Source organism: Ruditapes philippinarum, unplaced genomic scaffold, assembly GCF_026571515.1.
Source record: "Ruditapes philippinarum isolate M1 unplaced genomic scaffold, ASM2657151v2 ctg69_1_1_1_1, whole genome shotgun sequence".
In the NCBI taxonomy this organism is placed as follows: Eukaryota; Metazoa; Mollusca; class Bivalvia; order Venerida; family Veneridae; genus Ruditapes; species Ruditapes philippinarum.
The window spans coordinates 69,119-92,503 of record NW_026862474.1 but is presented as its reverse complement, the minus strand read 5'-3'; the positions used below and the strand labels follow the sequence as shown (position 1 = coordinate 92,503).

The window sequence follows — 23,385 nt, the reverse complement described above, 5'->3', positions numbered from 1 at the left end:
GTTTTTACCTAAAAGGTCAATGTGACCTTGACCTTTGACCCCTTGACCCCAAAATCAATAGGGGTCATCTGCTGGTCATGACCAATCACCATACCAAGTTTGAAGTTCCTAGGCCTAAGGGTTCTTTAGTTATTGATCGGAAACCGTTTTTACCTACAAGGTCAATGTGACCTTGACCTTTGACCCCTTGACCCCAAAATCAATAGGGGTCATCTGCTGGTCATGACCAATCACCATATCAAGTTTGAAGTTCCTAGGCCTAAGCGTTCTTTAGTTATTGATCGGAAACCGTTTTAACATACAAGGTCAATGTGACCTTGACCTTTGACCCCTTGACCCCAAAATCAATAGGGGTCATCTACTGGTCATGACCAATCACCATACCAAGTTTGAAGTTCCTAGGCCTAAGGGTTCTTTAGTTATCACTCGGAAACCATTTGGTCTACGGACCGACAGACCGACAAGTGCAAAGCAATATACCCCCTCTTCTTCGAAGTGGGGGCATAATTATATGGAATATTAAATAACTATTAAATGTCGAAGAAAATGCATGAAAGTAGTCTTATTCCATGATAATTCATCATTTTTGTTTGAGTTTGAGGTCAAAATGTCTTAATGACAGTCAGAATTGCCTTAAAGAAGACCATTGCCACCCTTTTTTGTATTATATAAAACAACAACAACAATTTATTTGATAATAATGCAACATGAGAAAAGAACAATTTCATTCCTAGCATAACTGTCCATCATCAATAATAATATGATGAACATTTTTCCAAAATAAAACCAGTTTATTAAAGGGATCACAAAGTACAGCATTCCAGAATGGAACAGTAAACAAAAGACAGTATATTTAGACTGTTGGTAGTAGCCTGAAATAATCCCTGGAATGCTGTTACTAATACACATTTGTCATGCTGCCATGTGGCCAATATCATATAATATAAATACCTGATTGCCTATTGAAAGTCTGAGGCCTAACCTTCTTGCCCCAGTATATGATCAATGGCAGACTACCACATGGTTTATGAACAGCTGAACTGCCATCTAGTGAGTAAAGCGGGTACATCATAGGGTCAACATCCTGTAAAAGTCATAGTTCAACTGATTTAAGAAGTACAAGCATATGAAGTGAGAAAACAATGTTTTGATTAAATGCAAAATTAATGGGCGGAGGGGAGGGGCAGCCATTCTTTCCTTAGTCAAGAAACTTTACACTGTTTGCTCAGTACTTGTTGGTTCCAGGAACAGATTTGAAAGTGTGTTTATTTGTATAAAGCTCCCTACATAATTGAAATGAAATAAATTCTGTATAAACTAAAGAAAGATAATGTAGGATCCATTAAGCCTTACCTTAACTCTATCTTCCTGGGGTGGGTCTGGTTTCTTCTCATCCCCTGGGAGGGGTATATCAATCTCTGATGATAGAGAGTCAAGGTCATCATCATCTGGGGGCTCAGGTGTTTTTGGAACATCATCATCGCCATGAGGACCTGGCAGGATGACCTCCTTAAGATTCTGGAAAAAAAGGTAATTTTTTTTACAGAAAAAAGTAAATTTTACAAATAATGACTTTTACAATCAATATGGAAGCATTGAAAGGTTGACTTGTATAGGATGTATACAAACAGGGACTTAAAATGAGCAGCCATCTTGGGAGACCAGAAGCAGCCTACCAGTTGATGCATTCAAAAACACTGAGCTTCATCTATAGACGTAATCATAAACCTTTCAATATTCTACACAATTCTACACATGTTGAGGTTCATGTAATGGACAAACAATCAAAAGAATATATTTACATGTTTGTTTGATACATTTTTTATCTTATCATGGCACTCAGTCCACCTAACCGGCTATCCTTGGTAACTTACAAGTAATAACAATTTCTCGGCAAGTGACAGAGAGTCTACTACTATTATCTAATATGATTTTGGAGCCAGCCTTGAAAGACAAATGACCATTGGATTGAATGTCTGAAATCAATTGTCAATCGCCCGAGAATCGCACTAATGTCCCCAGGATTATAAATCCATAGCTCTCCCAAGTAATAACAATTTCTCGGCAAGTGACAGAGAGTCTACTACTATTATCCAATATGATTTTGGAGCCAGCCTTGAAAGACAAATGACCATTGGATTGAATGTCTGAAATCAATTGTCAATCGCCCGAGAATCACACTAATGTCCCCAGGATTATAAATCCATAGCTCTCCCAATGAGCTAAACAGACAGACTCAAAATATTCCAGCTATCAGTCAGTAAATGAAGATGCTATAAGAAAAAGTAAGTTACAAAAAACATGTGACTGACAAGCAAACGGACAGAATGTCAAACCAGCAACTATTATGCTCTACTGAAATATCATCAGGAATTTAAAATTTTTAGGTATATACCATGCACTTACGATATCTTTTAAATCTGCAAGTTCTATTGTTGCCATGGCAGTCATAGTGTCCGTTGCTCCAGTGTGTATTGAGATTTGGAAATTTGGTGGTGGGGTTGGCAGGGAACTTTTGTTTTTTATCCATATACCCTCAGGAATAGGGTCTGGGAGACTAAACATAGCTTCTTCATACTGTCTTTTCTTGATATCACTTAGTTTTGGCTCAACTGTAAAGAAAAAATTGGAATAAAATTAATTAGGATGTGCATTTTCAAAGAAAATACATGTATCATTTTTCAGAAAATTCATAAAAGGTGTATATCGCTCAAATTACCTGTGAAATACAGGCGATTATTTAAAAAAAAATAATATTATCTGAAATCACAAACCATATGTTCCTTGTGTTGGTAAGTAACTTAAGATAGTTATAGGTTAATTCAAAAAGGCAGGTTAGAACAGTCACTGCCCATTATCTAATATATAAGTAACAATGCCATTCAATAAATTTCACTTTATCATAAAATTACTATGACTGTCAAAATTCACGATTCTAAATCCAGCATGCAATGTGAATAAACAACTATATCAATCAACAATGCATATTTAGTGCAAAAAGGTCAATTCTAAGAAACTTCTCACTCTGGCATTGTTAAAAAGTACCATTACATTCTCTGTAGTGAAAGATTTTCTTACATGAAAATTACCTTTCTTATCTTTTTCTGCATCAGCTTCATTATCCAGCCTCTTTGTTTTGAAAAATTGTTTGCCAAATGTCACTGAACATTTTATGTCACTTTGAGTCATTCCTATCGGACTGTACAGACGGACGAACATAAAGTGATCATACTCTGGGTCCTGTGTTGACACTTCAGCATCTTTTGTCTCTTTCTTTACTACTGGTACCTGAGTCTCCTCAGCAAATCTGACTTTCTGTAGACATAAACAAGATTGCATTTGTTAAAAATGCTATGCCACCGCATAAATACAACACTAAAATAGTAATGTAGGAACACATTTTTTTTGTTTTGACCCAAGGGCTTTAATTTGAATAATCTTGCTAAAGGTTCACTACACAATGTTTACTGCAAAATGTCTCACCTCTAGCCTTTGTCAATTCGAGAAGGTGATTTTTTAAAGTTTTTACTATATACATGTAAGGAAAACCTATGACCCCGGGGCAGGGCTAGTTTTGACACTAGAGGCAAAATTTGAACAACTTTGGTAGAGTACCTATAGATGATATCATATACCAAATATCAAAGCTCTAAGCCTTGTACCTTCAGACAATAAGATTTTTTAATTTTTTACTATATGTACATAGTGAAAATCAATGACCCCCGGGGGTGGGGCCAATTTTGACCCCAGGGCTATAATTTGTTCAATCTTGCTAGAGGTTCACTACACAATGTTTCACGCAAAATATCTAACCTCTAGCCTTTGTCAATTTAGAGAAGATGATTTTTTAAGTTTTTACTAATTTAATACATATGAGGAAAACCTATGACCCCCGGGGCAGGGCTAATTTTGACACTAGAGGCAAAATTTGAACAACTTTGGTAAAGTACCTAATATAGATAAAAACACATACCAAATATCAAACCTCTAAGCCTGGTACCTTCAGACAAGAAGGTATTTTAGGTTTTTACTATATGTACATATAGTGAAAATCAATGACCCCCGGGGCGGGGCCGATTTGGACCCCAGGGATATAATTTGAACAATCTTGGTAGAGGTCTACCAGACAATGCCTTATGCAAAATATCTAAGCTCTAGGCCTTTTGGGTCTTTACAAGAAGATTTTTTAAATTTATTCTTATAATTCCTTTTGGTTGCCATGGCAACCAGAATTCTGCATGGAATGAAATTCCTTGAACAACTTTGGAAGGCCTTCACCCAAGGAACAATCCTGCCAAGTTTGGTTGAAATTGGACTAGTGGTTTTTCACAAGAAGATTTTTTAAGTTCACTATATAATCTATATAACACACACACACACACACACACACAAACAAACACACAGGTGAATCGCTATATGCCACCGCATCGCAGATGCTGCGGTGGCATAAAAAGTTTACACTGACCTATCACCGAAGGTGATTAATACCCCCACCAGCAACTTTGACTTTTTGAAAAATAAGTGGTCTGAAGAAAAATTTGAACTCAACCTATAGTTGAGTCCGGGAGTCCGCCGCCTATGGTTTATCAACTGATACTGACTACAGTCAAAACTGATAATAGTAAATGAAGTATCAACTGTGTACAAGAAATATTTCAATTAATTGCAATCCCAATCGGGGTCTTCATATAAGCTTGCAATACACCAGGTTTGATTACAAAATCTCATTCCTAACTCTAGTTATTGTCTGGAAACAATTTTTCTATTTCTAATAATGGTGACCTTCATCTTGACCCAAGGGGGTCCAAATGCAATACCAACCAGGCTCTTCATACAAGCTTGCTTATAATACATCAAGTTTGATTACAATATCCCATTCCTATCTCTAGTTATTGTCCGGAAACCATTTTTCTATTTTTAGTAATGGTGACCTTGACCTCCAGGGGGTCCAAATGCACAACCAATCATGGTCTTCATATAAGCTTGCTATACACCAAGTTTGATTACAATATCTCAATCCTAACTCTTGTTATTGTCCAGAAACCATTTTTCTATTTTAAGTAATGGTGACCTTGACTCCAGGGGGTCCAAATGCAATACCAACCGGGGTCTTCAATTATAAGGTTCCTATATACCAAGTTTGATTAAAATTTCTCATTCCAAACTCTAGATATCGTCGCGAAACCATGATGTGGACCAACCGACGGATGGACCGTCTGACAAGCTGACTCCTATATACCTCCCTAAACTTCGTTTGTGGGGGTATAATAAAAGAGGATGAAATATAATACCAGATTTGAAACTGATTTGGAATACGGTACACAAATTTTATTTGATCTATTTTAAGAACATCCTAAATTCCGACCTTTGCAGCTTGTGAATCAGCTTCAGTGTCCTCCCCTTCCTCTTCTTCTTCTCCTTCTTCTCTTCTTCATCCTCATCCTCTTCCTGTACTCCACTCTCTATCTTAATACTGGGAATTTCTTTCTCTGCCTCACTTCCAGCAACAGACTCTGACTCCGCCTTCTCAGCTCCGCCCCCTTCCTCCTCCTCAACCTCAGTATCTTCTGCTTCCTATATTAACATAAAAGTTGAGGCGATTATTATCATAACTCATCTATTGATTTTTATCTTTAACCCTCTTAAGTTATTATATAGTATGTTTTATAATAAGCACACAGACTTTTTTAATGTGCACTATAATCTATTATACCAACAGGTACAGACCAAAGTTGGGCCGGTGTTTATAAAGAAATTTTCTCACCTCAAACTCAAATCTCAGGAATTTTGTTTGTTTAGGTTTTACATCACACTGACGCAGTATAGGTCATGAGGTGACTTTAAAGCGAAGACCTCAGGTGCCCTTCTGTGCATTATTTCAGGCACAAATGGGCACCAGAGTAGAACCACTGACATCCTGAGTGAGTAAGCTAGGTGGATAGCTTCCTCACTCAAAGTCCCTGTCTGGACATGATTTAACAGAATGTACACTGTCCAATAAAAATCCTGAGATTTGAGACAAAACTGAGAAATTAAAGTTATCCTCCGGATCAATTCTCTCAAACTGCAAAAACAAATAAACTTGATCTTTTAAACAACTTACTATTTTCCCTATAGCAACTTATCTATTTCTGAAAATGTATATCAACATTCTGATCTCATTTTCATAGATTGAAAAATTAATTATTTACATGCAATTATAAACTCAACTGAACATTTATCTAAATTGATAGATCAATTGCAAAAAGATCTTGTGCAAAAGATTAATTAAGCACTTGTGATAGTTTCAGCAATAGGTCAATAAGGTCATTTGAGATATTTCATAATGAAAGTCATAGCTGTAACTCCGTTTTTATATACACTGGCTCCCATAATATAATTTTATTCAACTTGTGCAATAAAACCAGTATTGAACTTAATACACTCATTCAATATCCTTTATAATTCAATAAATAATAACATGACTTAAATATTAAGCACAATGAGATGCAAACACATTTTTTGCATTCACAGTATTCTCCGGCATTACCACTCTAAATATCATAAATTAACTTGTCCATCTTCCAATCTGGACAAAACCATTCATTATTATTAGAGAAAATTTCAAAATAAGAACAGACTGAATGGCTACCAGTGCAGACAACATGGCACAACTGTGCCAGCTGATCTTGGTCTGCACTAGTTGCATGGGTATATTCAGTTGCCCACAGCTGTGCGGCTAAAGGTTAAATATAAAAATTAAAGAAATTTCATTTCTCAATCATTATATCTTTTTGAATTGCAGTAATTATAAAAAGCTAACATAACTAAAATGCTATCTACAAATTACCGTGATGTTGATGTATCATTTGACTCTCATTGAAAATTTTAGCAAAATATATAACTAGCTAAAATAAGACAATCTGTCTATATACATGTACAAGTCTTAAAATAATAATCACAAGAAATCTTTACAGTTAATGTATACAAAACTTTGATCTTTTAATAAAGTAAAGAAAAAATCTAATAAAGTAAAGAAAAAATCTAATAAATGTAAATTAAAACAAAGCTTTAAAAGTTGGAGTATATATTATCTTCAATGAGAAGGTATTAAAGCAGATTTCTTATTTACAAAAATCACTCCTAACATAACATTCATTCTAAAAATTTAAGTTCTCGGCTCATTATTTCCAAATTTGACAATACTTTGTGAATGCATAATATGAGGTAATAGGCAAAAATAAAATCAAGCAATTTTTTTAATAATTATTATGATTATAAAAAATAATATTATGGAATATTTATAAGACATTATGCTTGTTACATCATTTTTCATTGGATGTTTGTGATGCTCATATCATCTTTAAATACATGACTGTTGTTCATCATCATGTATAAATTTAAAATATGACTATACATATATAGTTTATTAACAGGTTATATGCTGTACATTCTAAAATGGCTTAGGTTATACATGTAAGAGCTTATTTAATTTGTAACTGCTTATTCCTAACCACACTTGGTATCTTAAATGGACTTGTCCATGTTTCAATTTGGACAAAGCCATTGATCATTTATAGGGGGACATCAACAGTAATGACCAAAGACCATGATTTTGGTCTGTGCTGGCTGGTCACATTGACGGTAAGTCTGTTGCTGCCAGAATGATGTAACCAGTAACTAATAATATAACTTGTCAAACTTATCAAAAGCTGTACTACAAACAATATAAAAAAAGAAAACAAAATTTTCTACAAAAAAAAAAAAAATACAAAAACATAATTACTCTAGCCAATCACATGCATAATATAAAATTAAACCTAAGTGCAGCTATAGACTAGACAATAAAAATGATTGAATAAAAATAGAATAATAATAAATAAAATAGGAGGGGGCTAACTACCTGTCTAGATACAATATAAGTACTAGTAAGGCCTGCTCTATTTGAACTTACTTTCACTGGTTTTGCCTTTGAAGCTTTTTTCAATTTTGAAGCTTTCTTTTTCTAGTAAAAAGACATTTTCCAAATTTAATAAACAATAATCAATTATAATAATCATGAAGACATAATATTTTCTAAATGTCATATATCCATGATAGCTTCATAAAAGCAAAATCTACCAATTAGAGAGCACTCTCGACAATTCTCAGAGCTTGATAGTATAACAAGGGCCAAGATAGTGTACGAAGCATGGTAAATATTTTAAACTAAAAATCCATGGTAGAATCATGGGCCTTGAATGGTACTTTAATTATGATTCGGAAGGCAGTTTCAAGAGAATAATGAATCCTACAGTAGTTGTCAAATGTCAAGACTGATCTTGCACACATAATTGTTAACCAGGAATATTTAAGTTCAAAAAGGGCAATAATTCAGTCAAAATTTATGCTTCAGTTATTAACCTTTGCATTAACGTACAATTACGACCACCAAAATATATATGAAGGTCCATCAGTGTCAATTTTCTCAGTGGTAAATGAAATAAGAAGATAAGTATAAAACTTTAACCCAGTATTATGTCAGGTGCAAGCCAACCCGCATAGCTCTATCAGTCAGTGCGCGGGACTTGTAATCTCGACATTGTGGGTTTGATTCTCAGGCTGGCCAACTAAAATAACTAATCAGTCTTTTGGATGAGACTTTTAATCCAATTCCTGTGTATGAGTGCTTAAACACTTGGCATGTTAAAGAACTAGGAGAAGCTTCTGGAATTGGGGCATCTTTCTGTATTTTGCACTATCCTCCAAAATATAAAATGACTAATACTCTTCTGGAGGATTTGCCAATATGGGCAACCGGTGGCGAGTAGAAATAAACGCAAATACACACACATGCCAGGTGTGTATGACATATATACCCAAAATATTCTTCACACCATGAAGTTATTAAATATGACAATATTTTAACAACTCAATTATGCATATTGCATAGGTCATATAAGATAATTTAGCCAAAAAGAAGCTCTAAAATGTTTTGTCATCTCACACCAAAGGAATGCTTCCTTCAGTGGTAGAACACTTAAATTCTTGGCTAAATATATTGCATAAACCTAAGTTGACATTAAATATGATCAATATAAAACCTGATTAAATATATTTATGCAAGCAGGGTCTTTCAAATTGAATAGCAAACTATACCGAGTTATACCGAAACATGTTTAATTGTAAAAGAAAGGGTTTACATAGCGCGTTACCAGACCATTCTTTTTTAAAGACCCTGATACAAGTTGTTACAATTCTAGAAATTTCTGCTGTTAATACTGATGACTGAAAAGTTTATACAGATAATAGAAATGAAAGTCTTATTTAATGACTGATCTGACATTCATTTGAGCAATACATCTCATTAATGCATGGAATAAATCTTTACATAAACACATAAATTTAGTTTAAAAAAAAACAACCCATAAATTAATGATTATTCATATTCATTTGTACAAAACCAGTACAGTAAATGTAAATCACCAAGTGCACTATAAATTATGTAAATCACCAAGTGTACTATATAAAACAATCATTATAACTCATTTATAAAACATCTTTAAAGCTTTTAATTTATGAAAAGCAAGCAACAGAATGCATTAACAGTAGCTGTAGCAAAATCATTATTTTCTATTTCCCTTAGGAGTACCTCTGATTTTTTCTGTAAACATTAATAGCAGAATTATTATTATGATTTTCCTGCATGAAGTTTGATGTTAATATAAACAACAATTGCAATTGTATTTTTCAATTATCAAAACACTCCTAAACAGTTTTAAAGTACTGTGCAGAAATTCAAATATTTTTTTGGTCTCCCATCACTAATATTGAAATACTTTCAACTTAAGTCATATGTTTATATATAAGTACATCAATTAACCCTACCAAAACGTAAAGCACAAAAAAAGAATAGATCAGAAGTGAGAAACAAACAATTTTTAAATGGGGCTTTATTACAAACAATATTTATATCAAATTTATGAATGTTCCTTTGAATATTTTGCATTTCCAATCAGGTGATCATAAAATCAAAACAATTTGCTTCTGATATTAACTATCATACAATCAAACATAAAATCAAACAAACACAAATGGTAAAACACAATCAAAGACGCATCATTAACTTCCATTAACCTTTACTCTGCTAAAATTCTGAAAGAACTTGCCCAGGTATCATTTCTGGGGACAGTCCATTACCAGTTTTAGTGTTGAAAGATGAAAATTTAAAAATATTGTCACCTTAGTGCAGTAATTGGTTAAATCCGTCAAAGTTTGATAGACATTAACCAGTTATTGCACTAAGGTGATAATATTATATAGTCAGCCACCAGTATTGAACCTGGTCAGACTGCACAGATGTGCAAGCTGGCTTGGCTTTATACTGGTGGCAGAGATTAATCAGTTTTGAATCCAGCAGGTTATAGGTTAAAGATGTTTTCAGGAGTTTTAGCTACTTCTTCCCTTAAGGATGTTTTTGGGAATTTCACAAAGACATTATGGGCAAAATTAAAACTGTTCAATAGAATTTCTTCACACCGAACTTTTTTTTCGCTCAAAATAATTCGACAACACGTCAAGTTTAAAAAACTTCTATTGAACAGTTTTAATTCTGCCTATAATTATGTGTCTATATGAAAATTCCTGAAAACATCCTTAAGGGAAGAAGTAGAAAAAAATAAATGAATGGAATTGTCTATATTTCGATCATGAGATATAAAAAGAACAGGCAACATCTTACCGAGACTTTGTCACTAGCAGACGGACTCTCGCCACCATGTTTAAACTGTATTGTAGGCATATCATCTTCCTCTTCATCGTCCGACTCGTCTAACTGACGTGTAAACTCTTGAACGTGCTCCAATCTATATAAATATATTAATTCATTATGCACATATAAGATTTCTAATGATAGTATGGTCATTTTCAATTTAAGAATTACAAACACCAAGATAAATTTTATTTGTGTACGTTTCACACTATACATTGCTCAAGTTGTATAATCATGAATGTACACCTATAAGGTTTCTAATGAAAGTATGGTCATTTTCATCTCATTAAGAATTTCAAACACCGTGATCAATTTTTCTATGTTTAACGCTATGTACATTGCTCAAGTTGTTAAATCTTGAATGTACACCTACCAGGTTTCTAACAAAAGTATGGTCATTTTCAACTCATTAAGAATTACAAACACCCTGATCAATTTTTCTATGTTTCCCACTTTGCATTGCTCAAGTCGTTAAATCATGAATTTGTATTGATTTTATATTCTTATTCCAATCACAACAACTGATCACCTTGGTGCAGAACCAGAATATGTAAAAAAATTTTATTCAATTTTGTTCAGTGTCTTTATACGTTTTACTGAAATGTACTATAAATATAGGATATTGACGATTGAACTGTACAATGCGGGAATATACTGGACGAGTACACAGTAGAGTGGTGGAACTATATTGGACAAGCCAAAATATGGAAATATATTGGATGGTCATGTGTTAAAAGTTAAACGCAGCAATTGACTGATAATTGATATAGAATAATAGGGGATATTGAACGAGTGTGATAATTTGGTTGGTTGTAACGGGAAACCTCATGAAATGTTTTTAATCATAAAAGAGACAAACTTCATAATTAAAACTAATATTTCTTGGTCATGAATAGAAAAAAATTTAGCATTTAGATCTACTATCAGTAAATGAACAATATCAAATAAGATCACTAAGAACTGACCTTAAGTATGCAGAAAACAATATTTCTCTAAGTATCATGGGAATTTTTTCACACATTTTTGTCTCTTACCCAAGCTTTGCCTTCTGTTTGATAGTTTCGATAAGAAATTTCCAACGTCTTCCATGACCTTTGTTACTCATGACCTTGGCAAACAACTTTTCCCAATTCATTACACGCTTCTCCCTGGCAATTCTTTTTGACTATAAGATATAAAACATACAACTAATGATAAATTATTATATCCACTCTTAAAAATCTATTTATGAAGTTCAATATAGAAATAATATCAGTATGAAAGGTTAAGAATGGAGTTTTGTTGTAAAGCAAATGAACCCACAGACTGTTTCATTTCAATTGTTGTAAATATTTTAATGGTCAAGTATAAGTACACAATTTTTCGGTGAGGGTATTCTTTATCTAGAAATGAGCAACTTCAAACAAAAATTTTTGAAAACCGCCTTTATGTATTTTTTTTCAATATTATTAATTCTGTTATTAGTTTTTGTTAATATATTTATTATTTTGTTTTAAAACATTTTCCACAAGTGTGATCCAAGGGAGAATACTGCAAAACATTTTTTGACCCATACAATGCTGAACATTTCAAATCGACTTGTCCATCTTTCAATCTGGACAAAATCATTCATCAATTTTAGGGAAAATTTCAAAATTTTGAGTACTGAATAACAAACAGTGTAGACCATGACACTTGTCAGCTGATCTTGGTCTGAAATGGTCACATGTTCAGTGTAAAGATTAAAAGTAACAATTTTTATCTTACATGGGCATCAACAAGCTGTAAACGTTTGATGGCTATATTCAGCTGTCTTTGTTTGGCTTCATAATCTTCATGAAGTTTCTTCAGTGCAGCACTTTTTTCCTCCCATGGTGTAGAATAAACTCTTACAAGTCTTAGAAGCTCATTTACTGGCATGTTTAAATCACTGACACTGTTTGAAAAAAAAAGTTAATTTAACTTGGATTATTCTTTGATCTTTTATGTGTTAACATTTGCAAGGTCAAAAACAATATAATTTTATTCTGTTTTCAAAAGTACAAAATGTTTTACATAAGGCTACAAGCTACAAACAGATTCCTTTTATTTTGTTCAGGAGTATAAGGAAATTATCATATACATATATAAGGACAATATTTTGATATCTCCCAATATTTATATCTGTAAACAGTTTTGACTTAAACCTACACTGTAGAAGTTATATCGATTCTTTCCAGATTTAATGGTTGAGGGAGACCTCTATGCTTCTCAGACCAGCACCTATGTTAAACTGCAGACCTTCCATAAGCTTGCTGGATTTTAGCCTCTTCATTCAAAGTTCTTATGCAATCCGCAAGTAAATTCAAATCAGGAACCATAACTGCTAGATAAAAAAGGTCTCTGAACTGATGATTTCAACTACATAGTAGTTCAAAATGACCATCGTTTGCTATGACATAGAACACAACAAAATAGATAAAATATATAGTTATATCAAACCTTCTGAAGACTTTGCCAGTGGTTGTTGCTAGTTTAATCAGCAATGTTGGTGGTAACTGATGTCTTAACATCTCATCCTTCATCTCCAGAAGCTGTAACAAAATACAACATATAGTTTAATATATTCACATTGTATTTCATTAACTTCATACTTGGGTATAACAGAACTAATGTCTTTAATTAGCCTTTATTTTACTACACTATCCAGGAAACTTATGGAATGTCATCAGTTCTGGTTGCTTGTGAATGAAATAATGCACTTAGAGGCACCTAAAGTCTTCCTCCACCATGTTAGCTTGCAAATCACCAGAGGACCTTTACAGGGTTAGTAGGACTTAGAACCAAATCAAATAGATTATCCAGCTACAATTATTGTGTAAGGGACTGATGTGCAGACTGACCTGGCTCATATTAGTTGGCTTTCCTGATTGCAAGAAGCACTTAATTAGAGACCGAGCTAAAATGAATTCTGTAAACTACACATTGTTTTATCTATGATACAAGTGAATATACATAAATCCTTTTCATGTATTATCAATCTGACTGGTTGTTAATGAGATATTAATCATGTGTTGTTTGGTTTACTGATTTTATCTGAGTTTTTAAAATACAAAAATTACCTCTTCCATGGCAGTGTGGACCAATGCCATTGAATTGTTGACGCCATCACAGAGAATATCAAACTTGTTTGGTTCACCACGTTTAGTGCCTTCATCTGGAGCATCATCATCACTGGTACTGGAATCACTGTCACTCTGACAATAAAAAATAAATTGTCATATCTAAAGCTGATCATTGTACAATAAATTACATACTTAATATTGATTTGATTTCAAGCAAACATGATATATAATTTTAGCATTTAGTTTACTTCACTAGATACAAGTGACTGACTCAACCTGCAGCTTTAAAGGAAACTGACGAGCCTCAATTCAACAATTCTACTATATAATTATATATGACCAAAAGAAGAATATAAATTTTTCTAAGAGTTCAGAAACCTTTTAGCTTCTTTTAAATTATGTTTCCTAAGATTTATGAATAAAGAATAAAGTACTTTTATCTTTATCTTATCAATAACTGAAGTTTCTTACATCCCTCCTGTGTTCTTCCTCCATCTCCTCCTCATCATCTTCCTCTGCCAAAGCTTCCAAGTTACGGCCTAAAAATAACCAGGATACATCACATAAATAAAAATGTTTTAAGAATCTCAAATAATATATATCTTCTGCCCACAATTATAAAAAACAAACATGCTTAAATAAAAGCTCTAAAATTTGAAAAAAGGTTATTCATTGAAAAGTGGTTAATTGAATCACTAAGTTGGTACATTGTATTGGCAATTTTAATATATCCATTTCAAAACGATTTATATATTTACTAAATATGAATTTAAGGACACTCGATACTATATATTTTTAATCAGCTGTCCATGTGTGAGAGTGCATGGTGTAAAATTGTATAAAGCAACAGACGGGAGGACAGGGCAATTTCAAAAGCTGTTGTTAACTGTATTATTAAGTGTTCATTTGGCCTAAGTTATAAATAACTCAAAAGATTAATTCTCCCCTGGAGCAATTTATTCCTAGAATGCCCCCCACCACCCTAGGTTCTGTCACCTTGTCTGGGTCTAATCAGGCTGTAAGTAAATCATGTGTCACCCTTAACACAGATCTGCCCTTTTTCACCTATCTTTAAACGTTTAACAGCTTTTTAAACCTGCTCTAATTCTTGGTGACCCGAAAAGTCACATGGAGGGTTTTGATGAAATGGAAGATACATTTACTAAATTCTTATTTTAATAAAATAATTTTAAAAGGTTTATTAAATATTTCATTTAGTGTAAAGTTCATTTTTGATTTTCTCATAGTTACTTGTTTTCCCACCAATCTTTGCAGGATTTATATGCATTTAAGGATATTGCATTTAGTGATTTACAATATGTCTTTCTCTATTGCAGTGATTAATTAAAAACAAATAAACAAAATAAAGTTTTAATTCAGTAAAGTTAATTGTCTGTTGTAACCCCCTTTAAAAGTTTGACTATCAGGTCTTTAACTATCAGAGAAATGGTCACGTGCACGTATTTTCTCTCTATTTATGTAAAAACATACTAACAGACAGGAGATTGTTGGGGACTTAATATATTCATGGAGGTATATAAAGATTTACTATTGTAAATAGGGCACCTGTCTTCAATTAATCTGATATTTTGCTTTATTAACATGATATTTTCATTTCTCAGACATTTTTTTCCGTTTCAAATGTAAAGACAATTCTAACCTCTATCCATTGTTGCAGTGAAAAGTCTATTTCACGCTAAAATAGAATCGCGAACAACAATTGAAACTATTTACTCCTGTTGAACGATGGTGGCCGCCATTTGTAAACTGTCAAGTTGCTAGTCACGTGACCAAATTGGCCATGTCTAATTTTCCACTTTTATTGAAATCGTCTTCGTCGCTTAACAAAATAATAAAGGAAAACGTCTATTAAAAACTTTAAACATTTACATGTACACAAGAAATCAGATGTCTATTTCTGGACATTTCGAAGATCTTACATAAATATTAAAGATTTGTCATATGTTAAAGATATGTGTCATCATTTTTTTAAATACTAAAAGTTCAAATTCTCACAAAGCTACCGGTATAGATGGATACCGAAAATAAGCTATTTTCGCGAAAATAAGATCGCGCTACGAAAATAAGATTTATTTTTGAAATAGTGCATTATGTTCATACAGATCTTATTTTCGTATTGATCTCATATTCGTGGTATTATTTCCTTACAGATATTTTTTTCCCGTATAGATCACATTTTCTATAGGATCTTATTTTCGTACATATAGTATTTTCATACATCTTATTTTCATATGTATCTTATTTTTGTAAGGATATTATTTTCATTTCACAGATCTTACATTTGTAAAATCTAAGACGAATACAGGCATTATTTTCATACAGATCTTATTTTCGTATAGATTTATTTTCAATATGATCTTATTTTCGTACATATATAGTATTTCCATACAGGTTTTATTTTCAAATAAATGATAATCAATTCATACAGGTTTTAATTGGTTTTACAGACCTTATTTACTAACAGATCTTATTTTCGTATTAACATTATTTTCATACAGCTTTTATTTTCTTACAGATCTTATTTTCGTAGAGTACTGTTTAGATTTTATTTTCGTACGGTACATATTCTTATATAGATTTAGATCTTATTTTCGTTGTCGTTGTTTCAGGTTATTTTTGCACTTGTTCTTTCTTTTATTTTGATACTTTTTCACCACAAACATTTATTATCTTATAAGAGAACATTTAATTCTTAAAATTTATTTGCAAAATCATTAAAAATAAAGTTAATACTATTTTTAATATAAGTTATGAACCATGTAAATCTTATTCTCAACTATTTATTGCATAGATATCTCGATTATAATTCCGTACGATTATACACAGCGACTCACTTATGATATCACGATCAAACATTTTAAATTGACCATTGCTGACTCCGTTTGATTAAGCATTATTAAATCTTCAACACTTAAAGTATTGTATTCAATGGAACTAAAAGACTTATCAGTTTAACAACTGAACATGCCACATATAGATTAAAATTAATAATAATACAAAATTCGATTGACTGAATGATATATTTTATGATAAAATTGAAAGTTTTAAAATGCCTTCATTTATCTGGTTATGTTTAACATCAGTGGCATAGCCATGATATGGCCCTAGATCGCTCCCCTGACCCATCAACCGCATCCAAGCAATGTCTTAGACAAGCATCCTGGTCAAGTTTAATGAAAATTGAGTCAAATGTGTGGCCTCTAGTGTATTAAAAAGCTTTTTCACTATTTGGGCAGTGTGACCTATTTTTTTTTTTTTTGACCGGAGACGACCCATATTCAAACTTGACCTAGAAGTCATCAAAACAACCTTCCTGACCGATTTCCAGAAAATTTGGATCAAAATTGCAGCCACTAGAATGTTAACAAGTCTTTTCTATTTTCAGCTCCTGTGACCTAATTGTTTTACCGGAAATGACGCATCCTCGAACTCGACCTAACAATCATCAAAACAACATTCCTGACAAAATTCTAGAATATTAAGATCAAACTTGCGGCCATTAGAGTGTTAACAAGATTTTTCTATTTTGAGCTCCTGTGACCTAGTTTTAGACCCGACATAACATCTTCAAACCAAACTCGATCTGTTTTTTATTGAGACAAACATTCTGACAAAATTTGGTGATGATGCAATCAAAACTGTGACTGCTAGACTGTTAACAACCCAATTGTTGACGACGCACGACAAAGCCCCATCACTATACCTCACCTTGACCACTTCCTGGTCAGGTGAGCTAAAAACCTGGCCTGTACTTTTTTCCCCAAGAAAGTGAAAATATTTGTCTACCTGCAATTCATATTACATGTATCTCCTGAATATATTTATTGTACTAAATATTTACCAAAGTTTACCTCTGACACTCAAGAGCAAAGAAAATGTCTTGATGATGTAATGCCACCTTAAAGTCGGCCAAACTACGCTCCTGTACACAATTTTTTGCATTATTTCAGTGATATAAACTGACGCAAATCTATTACAGATCTTTTGGCATCAAGTGACTGGATATATTTCAATAAATTAAAAATTGTCAGGGCTTTCTTCAATATGAAGAAAAACATTTGCTATGCATGGAACTTCCATTGATAAAAAACTCTCTGTTTTAGCCATATCAGGTTGAGTTTGACCCCTGTGTGATCTTTTAATAACATCATAACTTACATACATAGAGGATATTGAATGAGCATTATATGGTTTAATTAAACAAGTTCAATAAATTTAGTATTGAATCTACATGAATATAATATTCTATATATCACATATATAAAATAAAAACGTAAATTGTTACATAGAGTAATTTTTCAATGATGCGACTATAGTGAAACACTAACATTAGCGCGCTTTAACGCTATATAAGTTTATATATAACGCAATGACCTTACGTCAACAATGTTATTACACTAGTGTAATATCGTTTTTATTTGTTTGGGTCGTCAGACCAAACAAATAATGGTAGCGAAATTTCAGAGCCTAATGCTGTTAATTGCAAATGCCTAAAGTAGTCCACTTTTTTGAAGCGGTTACTTCCCTTTATATGTACACTAACGCCGAAAAATTCAGGGGAGATCAATGCGTAAAGATTGTCAAATGACAGGCGCATTAATTTTCAAGCAAAGTAGTTCCCGAATGGTCGATGATTTCTAATATTGTTTCATTCTTTATAGATATACATGCTTACAGTAAGCTCCATGATTATTTACATCTGTGTTTAGCGTCGAATTATAAGAGTTACAAACCCTAATTTAGAATAATCTGGTATTCTTCAGGTCGTGTACTTATAATTTCACCGTGGCCGAGGGGTTTGCATGCTCGCTTATGAATCGAGAGGTCTCGATTTTTAATTTTAAGTCAAATAAACATTGAATTGACTATCAGTGTTGCAATTAGTCTTATAGCCAATTTACTACAGTTAAAACACTGGAAAGCATTTGTGGCACTATACAAAAACAAATTGGTTTATAATCACAACCTTCACCTTTCTGACATTCTGAGACCCAAACAAATTCAGCGCCTTCTGTGCTTTGATTTTGTTTGTTGGTTTGTTTGTTTGTTGCTTTTTTTTAGTTTAAAATTTACTGAACACGGGAGATTTGTTGCTATAGCATCGATTTGAAAGTCGCAAAATAACAAATTTGTGCTGCAAAAAAAAATCAATTATAAATATTAGAAAAGTCTTATGGTATATATAACGTACTTGTTCATTTTACATATTTTAAATTTAATAAAAAGAGTTTTAAATCATCACCAATATGTTGTCAATATAGCCTCTATAAACATGTAAACAAATAGTAATATACATTCATTAAGTTCTTTTACTTTCAAGTTAAATTTCAGATACTTAAGTTCTGTTTAACCGTGCCTTCTCCTACACATTACAATGCATCCTCTTACAAATTATTTTATGCTGCATTAATGAGTTAAACTTTTTGTATGACTTAAAATTACGTTCTCGATACTCATGCGCAACGCACAAGAAACATTTACAAAATTGTCGCCCTTGCACATATTTTGAGAATAACGTCAAATTAGCGTAAAAAAGACGTTAGCTCTGTGGTTTTCAATACGCTATACATTACCCACAAAGACAGTTGCTTTTTAACAGCGGAATATTAAAAAATATTTGATTCAGATTTCAGCTATTTAAAAACGAAGACGGCAATGTTGTCTTTAAATTGTATACGAAATATTTGTTTTAAAAAAAGAAACAAAGATGTTTGAGAGTATTATAGTGGACATGAAGCTCTATTTAATGCAACAGGCTTACCGAAATCGATTTTCAAATTAATGTTTTACTCCGTTTATGTATCTTAATTAATTTCAACGAATCATGCAAGTAATATCTTTCTGCAAAGTAATTTTCTAAAAATGAAAATCAATTTTCTTCTAATCTCAGAATTGCTATACCAGTCAGAGATTGTCAGGACAGCAGTGAAATCTTTTGTCACTTCAAACACAGTGATGGCGTTGGAGACGGTCATGACAAAGATGTTAATAAATCAGATGTTGATGCTGATCAAGGAACGGAAGTTGATGCTTCGTGTCACGGCATTGTAACCTACTAGTATGCCAGCGTTCTAGAAAAACAGAAAGCTGGAGCGTCGGGCCGAAGAGGAAAGGGAAATTAATTGTAAAGAAATCCGTAAGAGTCGATGAAGGAAACATGGCACGTAAGGTAGATAACTTGTTAAGTTAATTAAAAAGCTAGAAAGCATGCGGTGAAACGAACCCGTTCATATTACGAGTTTTGCAACAGTGTAGACGCTTTCCTTAGACATGTAGAAAAACCGAAAGTTTACATCAAATATTCCGAAAGGGGAGATGGTGTGCAACGCGAGAGGTTTTACAGTTTTGGTGTTAGACCAGCAACTATTAAATGTAAAAGCCGGAAACGTGCCATTATTGCGGTCGGTCTATTTACCCCAAGACACCCAAAGACTACCCAAAGACTACCCCAAGACACCCAAAAACTACCCCGAGACACCCCAAGAATACACCAAGACACCCAAAGACTACCCCAAGACACCCAAGAGTTAATTCCAATAATGATATCGGTTGTACCTAGTTACTCCCCTGAGATTATCTCCTACAGGGTCGTATATTTATAAAGTCTTGGGGTGTCTTGGGGTGTCTTCGGATAATCTTGGGGTGTCTTGGGGTAGTCTTGGGGTGTCTTGGGATAGTCTTGGGGTGTCTTGGGGTGTCTTGGAGTAGTCTTGGAGTAGTCTTGGGATGTCTTGGGGTGTCTTGGGGTAAATAGACCGACCGCAATAATGGCACGTTTTCGCCATATTTCAACTGCTAGCAATGTATTGACATGTCCAGATCCGAAACCATATGAATGTGTCAAATTTAAGCCCGAGTTGTGACGTATAGTTACAAAAGGCATGTCAATGATCATAAAAGAAAGACATCTGCATGTAAGATATTCAAGAGCCACTATGCACATGCATTCACGAACGCCAACATTGTCTCTGCCATTTAAAGGAATACACCCTTTCATGCACTGGATAGACTTAATCTATAAATTTTATATTTCCGTGCCTGTCAAATGTTCAAACAATAATGTTTACTTACCTGCAGAAAAGTTTTCAAACTGCACAAATCCATCATGGAGAAATACAAAAAAAAATCAGCAGACGACAATTGTTATGGATACCAACAACTGGATATGAAAGAATCATTGACGGATCCTTTTGGAATAATGTCTGCTTACTGAAACAGCGAGATTCATTCTAGTTTTTTTTTTAATTTCTAAAATATAATTCATTCACGGAGCTAGACTATTTTTAAACACAGCTATAATATAGTATTTAATACTAACTAATTTTAATATGTTGTATACAGACAATAAAAGTATTACATAACTCATTTTAGATACAATTTATGTGTTTTTTATTACGTACGGCGACATTGTATTTTCCCTCTGACATGTACATGTACTATCCCATAATTTTACAGGTATGACATCTCTCTAGCAGACGACACGTAAAATTGGAAACAATATGGCATTTTTTCATAGCTTATTGTAATAACAAATAATGGTAGCGAAATTTCAGAGTCTGATGCTGTTAATTGCCAATGCCGAAAGTAGGCCGCTTTTTTGAAGCGGTTACTTCCCTTTTTATGTACACTAACGCCGAAAAAATTTAGGGGAGATCACTGCATAAAGATGGTCAAATGACAGGCGCATTAATTTTCAAGCAAAAAAATTCCCGAATGGTCGAAGATTTCTAATATTGTTTTATTCTTTATAGATATACATGCTTATAATAAACTCCATGATTATTAACATCTGTGTTAAACAACAGTTAGCGTCGAAATAATAAGGGTTACAAACCCTAATATAGAATAATATGGTTTTCTTCAGGTCTTTTACATATAACTTCACCGTGGCCGAGGGGTCTGGAGTTCAAATCCAGGAAGGCAACTCTTTTTTTTCAAATTGTTTAAGTCAAAAAAACATTGAATTGAATATCAGTGTTGCAATTAGTCTTAAAGCCAATTAACTACAATTAAAACGCTGGAAAGCACTGGTGGCACTATACAAAAACAAATTGGTTTATAATCTCACAACCTTTACCTTTCTGACATTCTGAGACCCAAACAAATTCAGGGCCTTCTGTGCTTTGATTATTAAACGGCTTTATAACACACCTGCGCCACGGTTTATGTGATAAATGTATTTACATTAATACAACACATGGCATGGATATTAGAACTAATTAAACTAGAACTATCACTAAATGTGATTAATATCTCAAGACTGCTTCGGAAATGAGGATGTTACTAGTAACAGAATACCTTGTAAAACAATTGAAATACAGTTATGGTTGTGGGCAATTAAAGATAGTTGTGGTTCTTGTATGTTGCATTTCCTTTCAATGTGGTTGGCCATTGATGAAGTTTTATTGAATAACTCTGCAATAAGTCCAGAAAGACAAGGAAAAGGAACAAAGGGCACTTCTTCTTATTGTGCTTGATCATTGTATGAAGTTTTTTTTTTAAATTCCAACCAGTACGTTTTAAGTTATGCTCTGGACAAGGAAAAGTATCAAAGGGCAATAACTCTGTTATTTGTCAAAATAGTGTTATGGTTCTTGTGCACTGCACTTCCTCTTATTGTGCTTGACAACTGTATGAAGTTGTATTGAATTACAACCAGTAGTTTTCAAGTAATGGTCCGCACAAGGAAAAGTAACAAAGGGCGATAACTCTGTAATTAGTCAAGATGGAATTATGGTTCATGTATGCTGCACTTCCTCTAAGTGTGATTGACCATTGTATGAAATTATATTGAATTCAAACCATTTGTCTTCAAGTTATGCTCCGCACAAAAAAAGCAATGGAAAAGTAACAAAGGGCAATAACTCTGTAATTAGTCAAGATGAAGTTATGGTTCTTGTGCACTGCACTTCCCCTTATTGTGCTTGACAATTGAATGAAGTTGTTTTGAATTCCAACCAGTAGTTTTCAAGTTATGCTCCGGAAAAGGAACTAAGGGCAGTAACTCTGTAATTAGTCAAGATGGAGTTATGGTTATTGTGCACTGCACTTCCTCTCAATGTGCTTGACCATTGTATGATGTTATATTGAATTCCAACCATTAGTCTTCAAGTTATGGTCCGGACAAAAGAAAGCAATGGAAAAGTAACAAAGGGCAATAACTCTGTAATAACTTTATATAGAGTTATGGTTCTTGTGCACTGCACTTTCCCTTATTGTGCTTGACAATTGTATGAAGTTATTTTGAATTCAAACCAGTAGTTTTCAAGTTATGCTCCGGACAAGGAAAAGTAACAAAGGGCAATAACTCTGTAATTAGTCAAGATGGAGTTACGGTTCTTGTGCACTGCACTTCCTCTCAATGTGCTTGACCATTGTATGAAGTTATATTGACTTCCAACCATTAGTTTTCAAGTTATGCTCTGGACAAGGAAAATGCAACAGACCGCTGGACCGACCGACCGACCACCGGGTGACTCCTATATACCCCCGTCAAACTTCGTTTTTGGTGGTAAAATTATCTTAATGGAAAATAAATCAAAAAGAAGCAAA

The 23,385-nt window shown here is 33.3% G+C and overlaps 1 protein-coding gene across 1 annotated transcript in view; it reads right to left on the bottom strand.

Moving 5' to 3' along the window:
* LOC132719210 (uncharacterized) overlaps positions 1–15,622 on the bottom strand; it is a 49,136-nt gene extending 33,514 nt beyond the window's left edge. Inside the window, exons 1-14 of the mRNA XM_060702961.1 lie at positions 15,473–15,622; positions 14,284–14,351; positions 13,810–13,944; positions 13,190–13,281; positions 12,476–12,644; positions 11,764–11,894; positions 10,700–10,823; positions 7,934–7,984; positions 5,366–5,574; positions 4,836–4,842; positions 3,090–3,315; positions 2,407–2,612; positions 1,354–1,518; positions 952–1,084 (exon numbers count right to left, since the gene is read on the bottom strand). Of these exons, the coding sequence (XP_060558944.1) occupies positions 952–1,084; positions 1,354–1,518; positions 2,407–2,612; positions 3,090–3,315; positions 4,836–4,842; positions 5,366–5,574; positions 7,934–7,984; positions 10,700–10,823; positions 11,764–11,894; positions 12,476–12,644; positions 13,190–13,281; positions 13,810–13,944; positions 14,284–14,351; positions 15,473–15,482 (1,726 nt within the window). The 5' untranslated portion in view covers positions 15,483–15,622. The remainder of the gene's footprint in view (positions 1–951; positions 1,085–1,353; positions 1,519–2,406; positions 2,613–3,089; positions 3,316–4,835; positions 4,843–5,365; positions 5,575–7,933; positions 7,985–10,699; positions 10,824–11,763; positions 11,895–12,475; positions 12,645–13,189; positions 13,282–13,809; positions 13,945–14,283; positions 14,352–15,472) is intronic.
* Between the last annotated feature and the right edge of the window lie 7,763 nt (positions 15,623–23,385).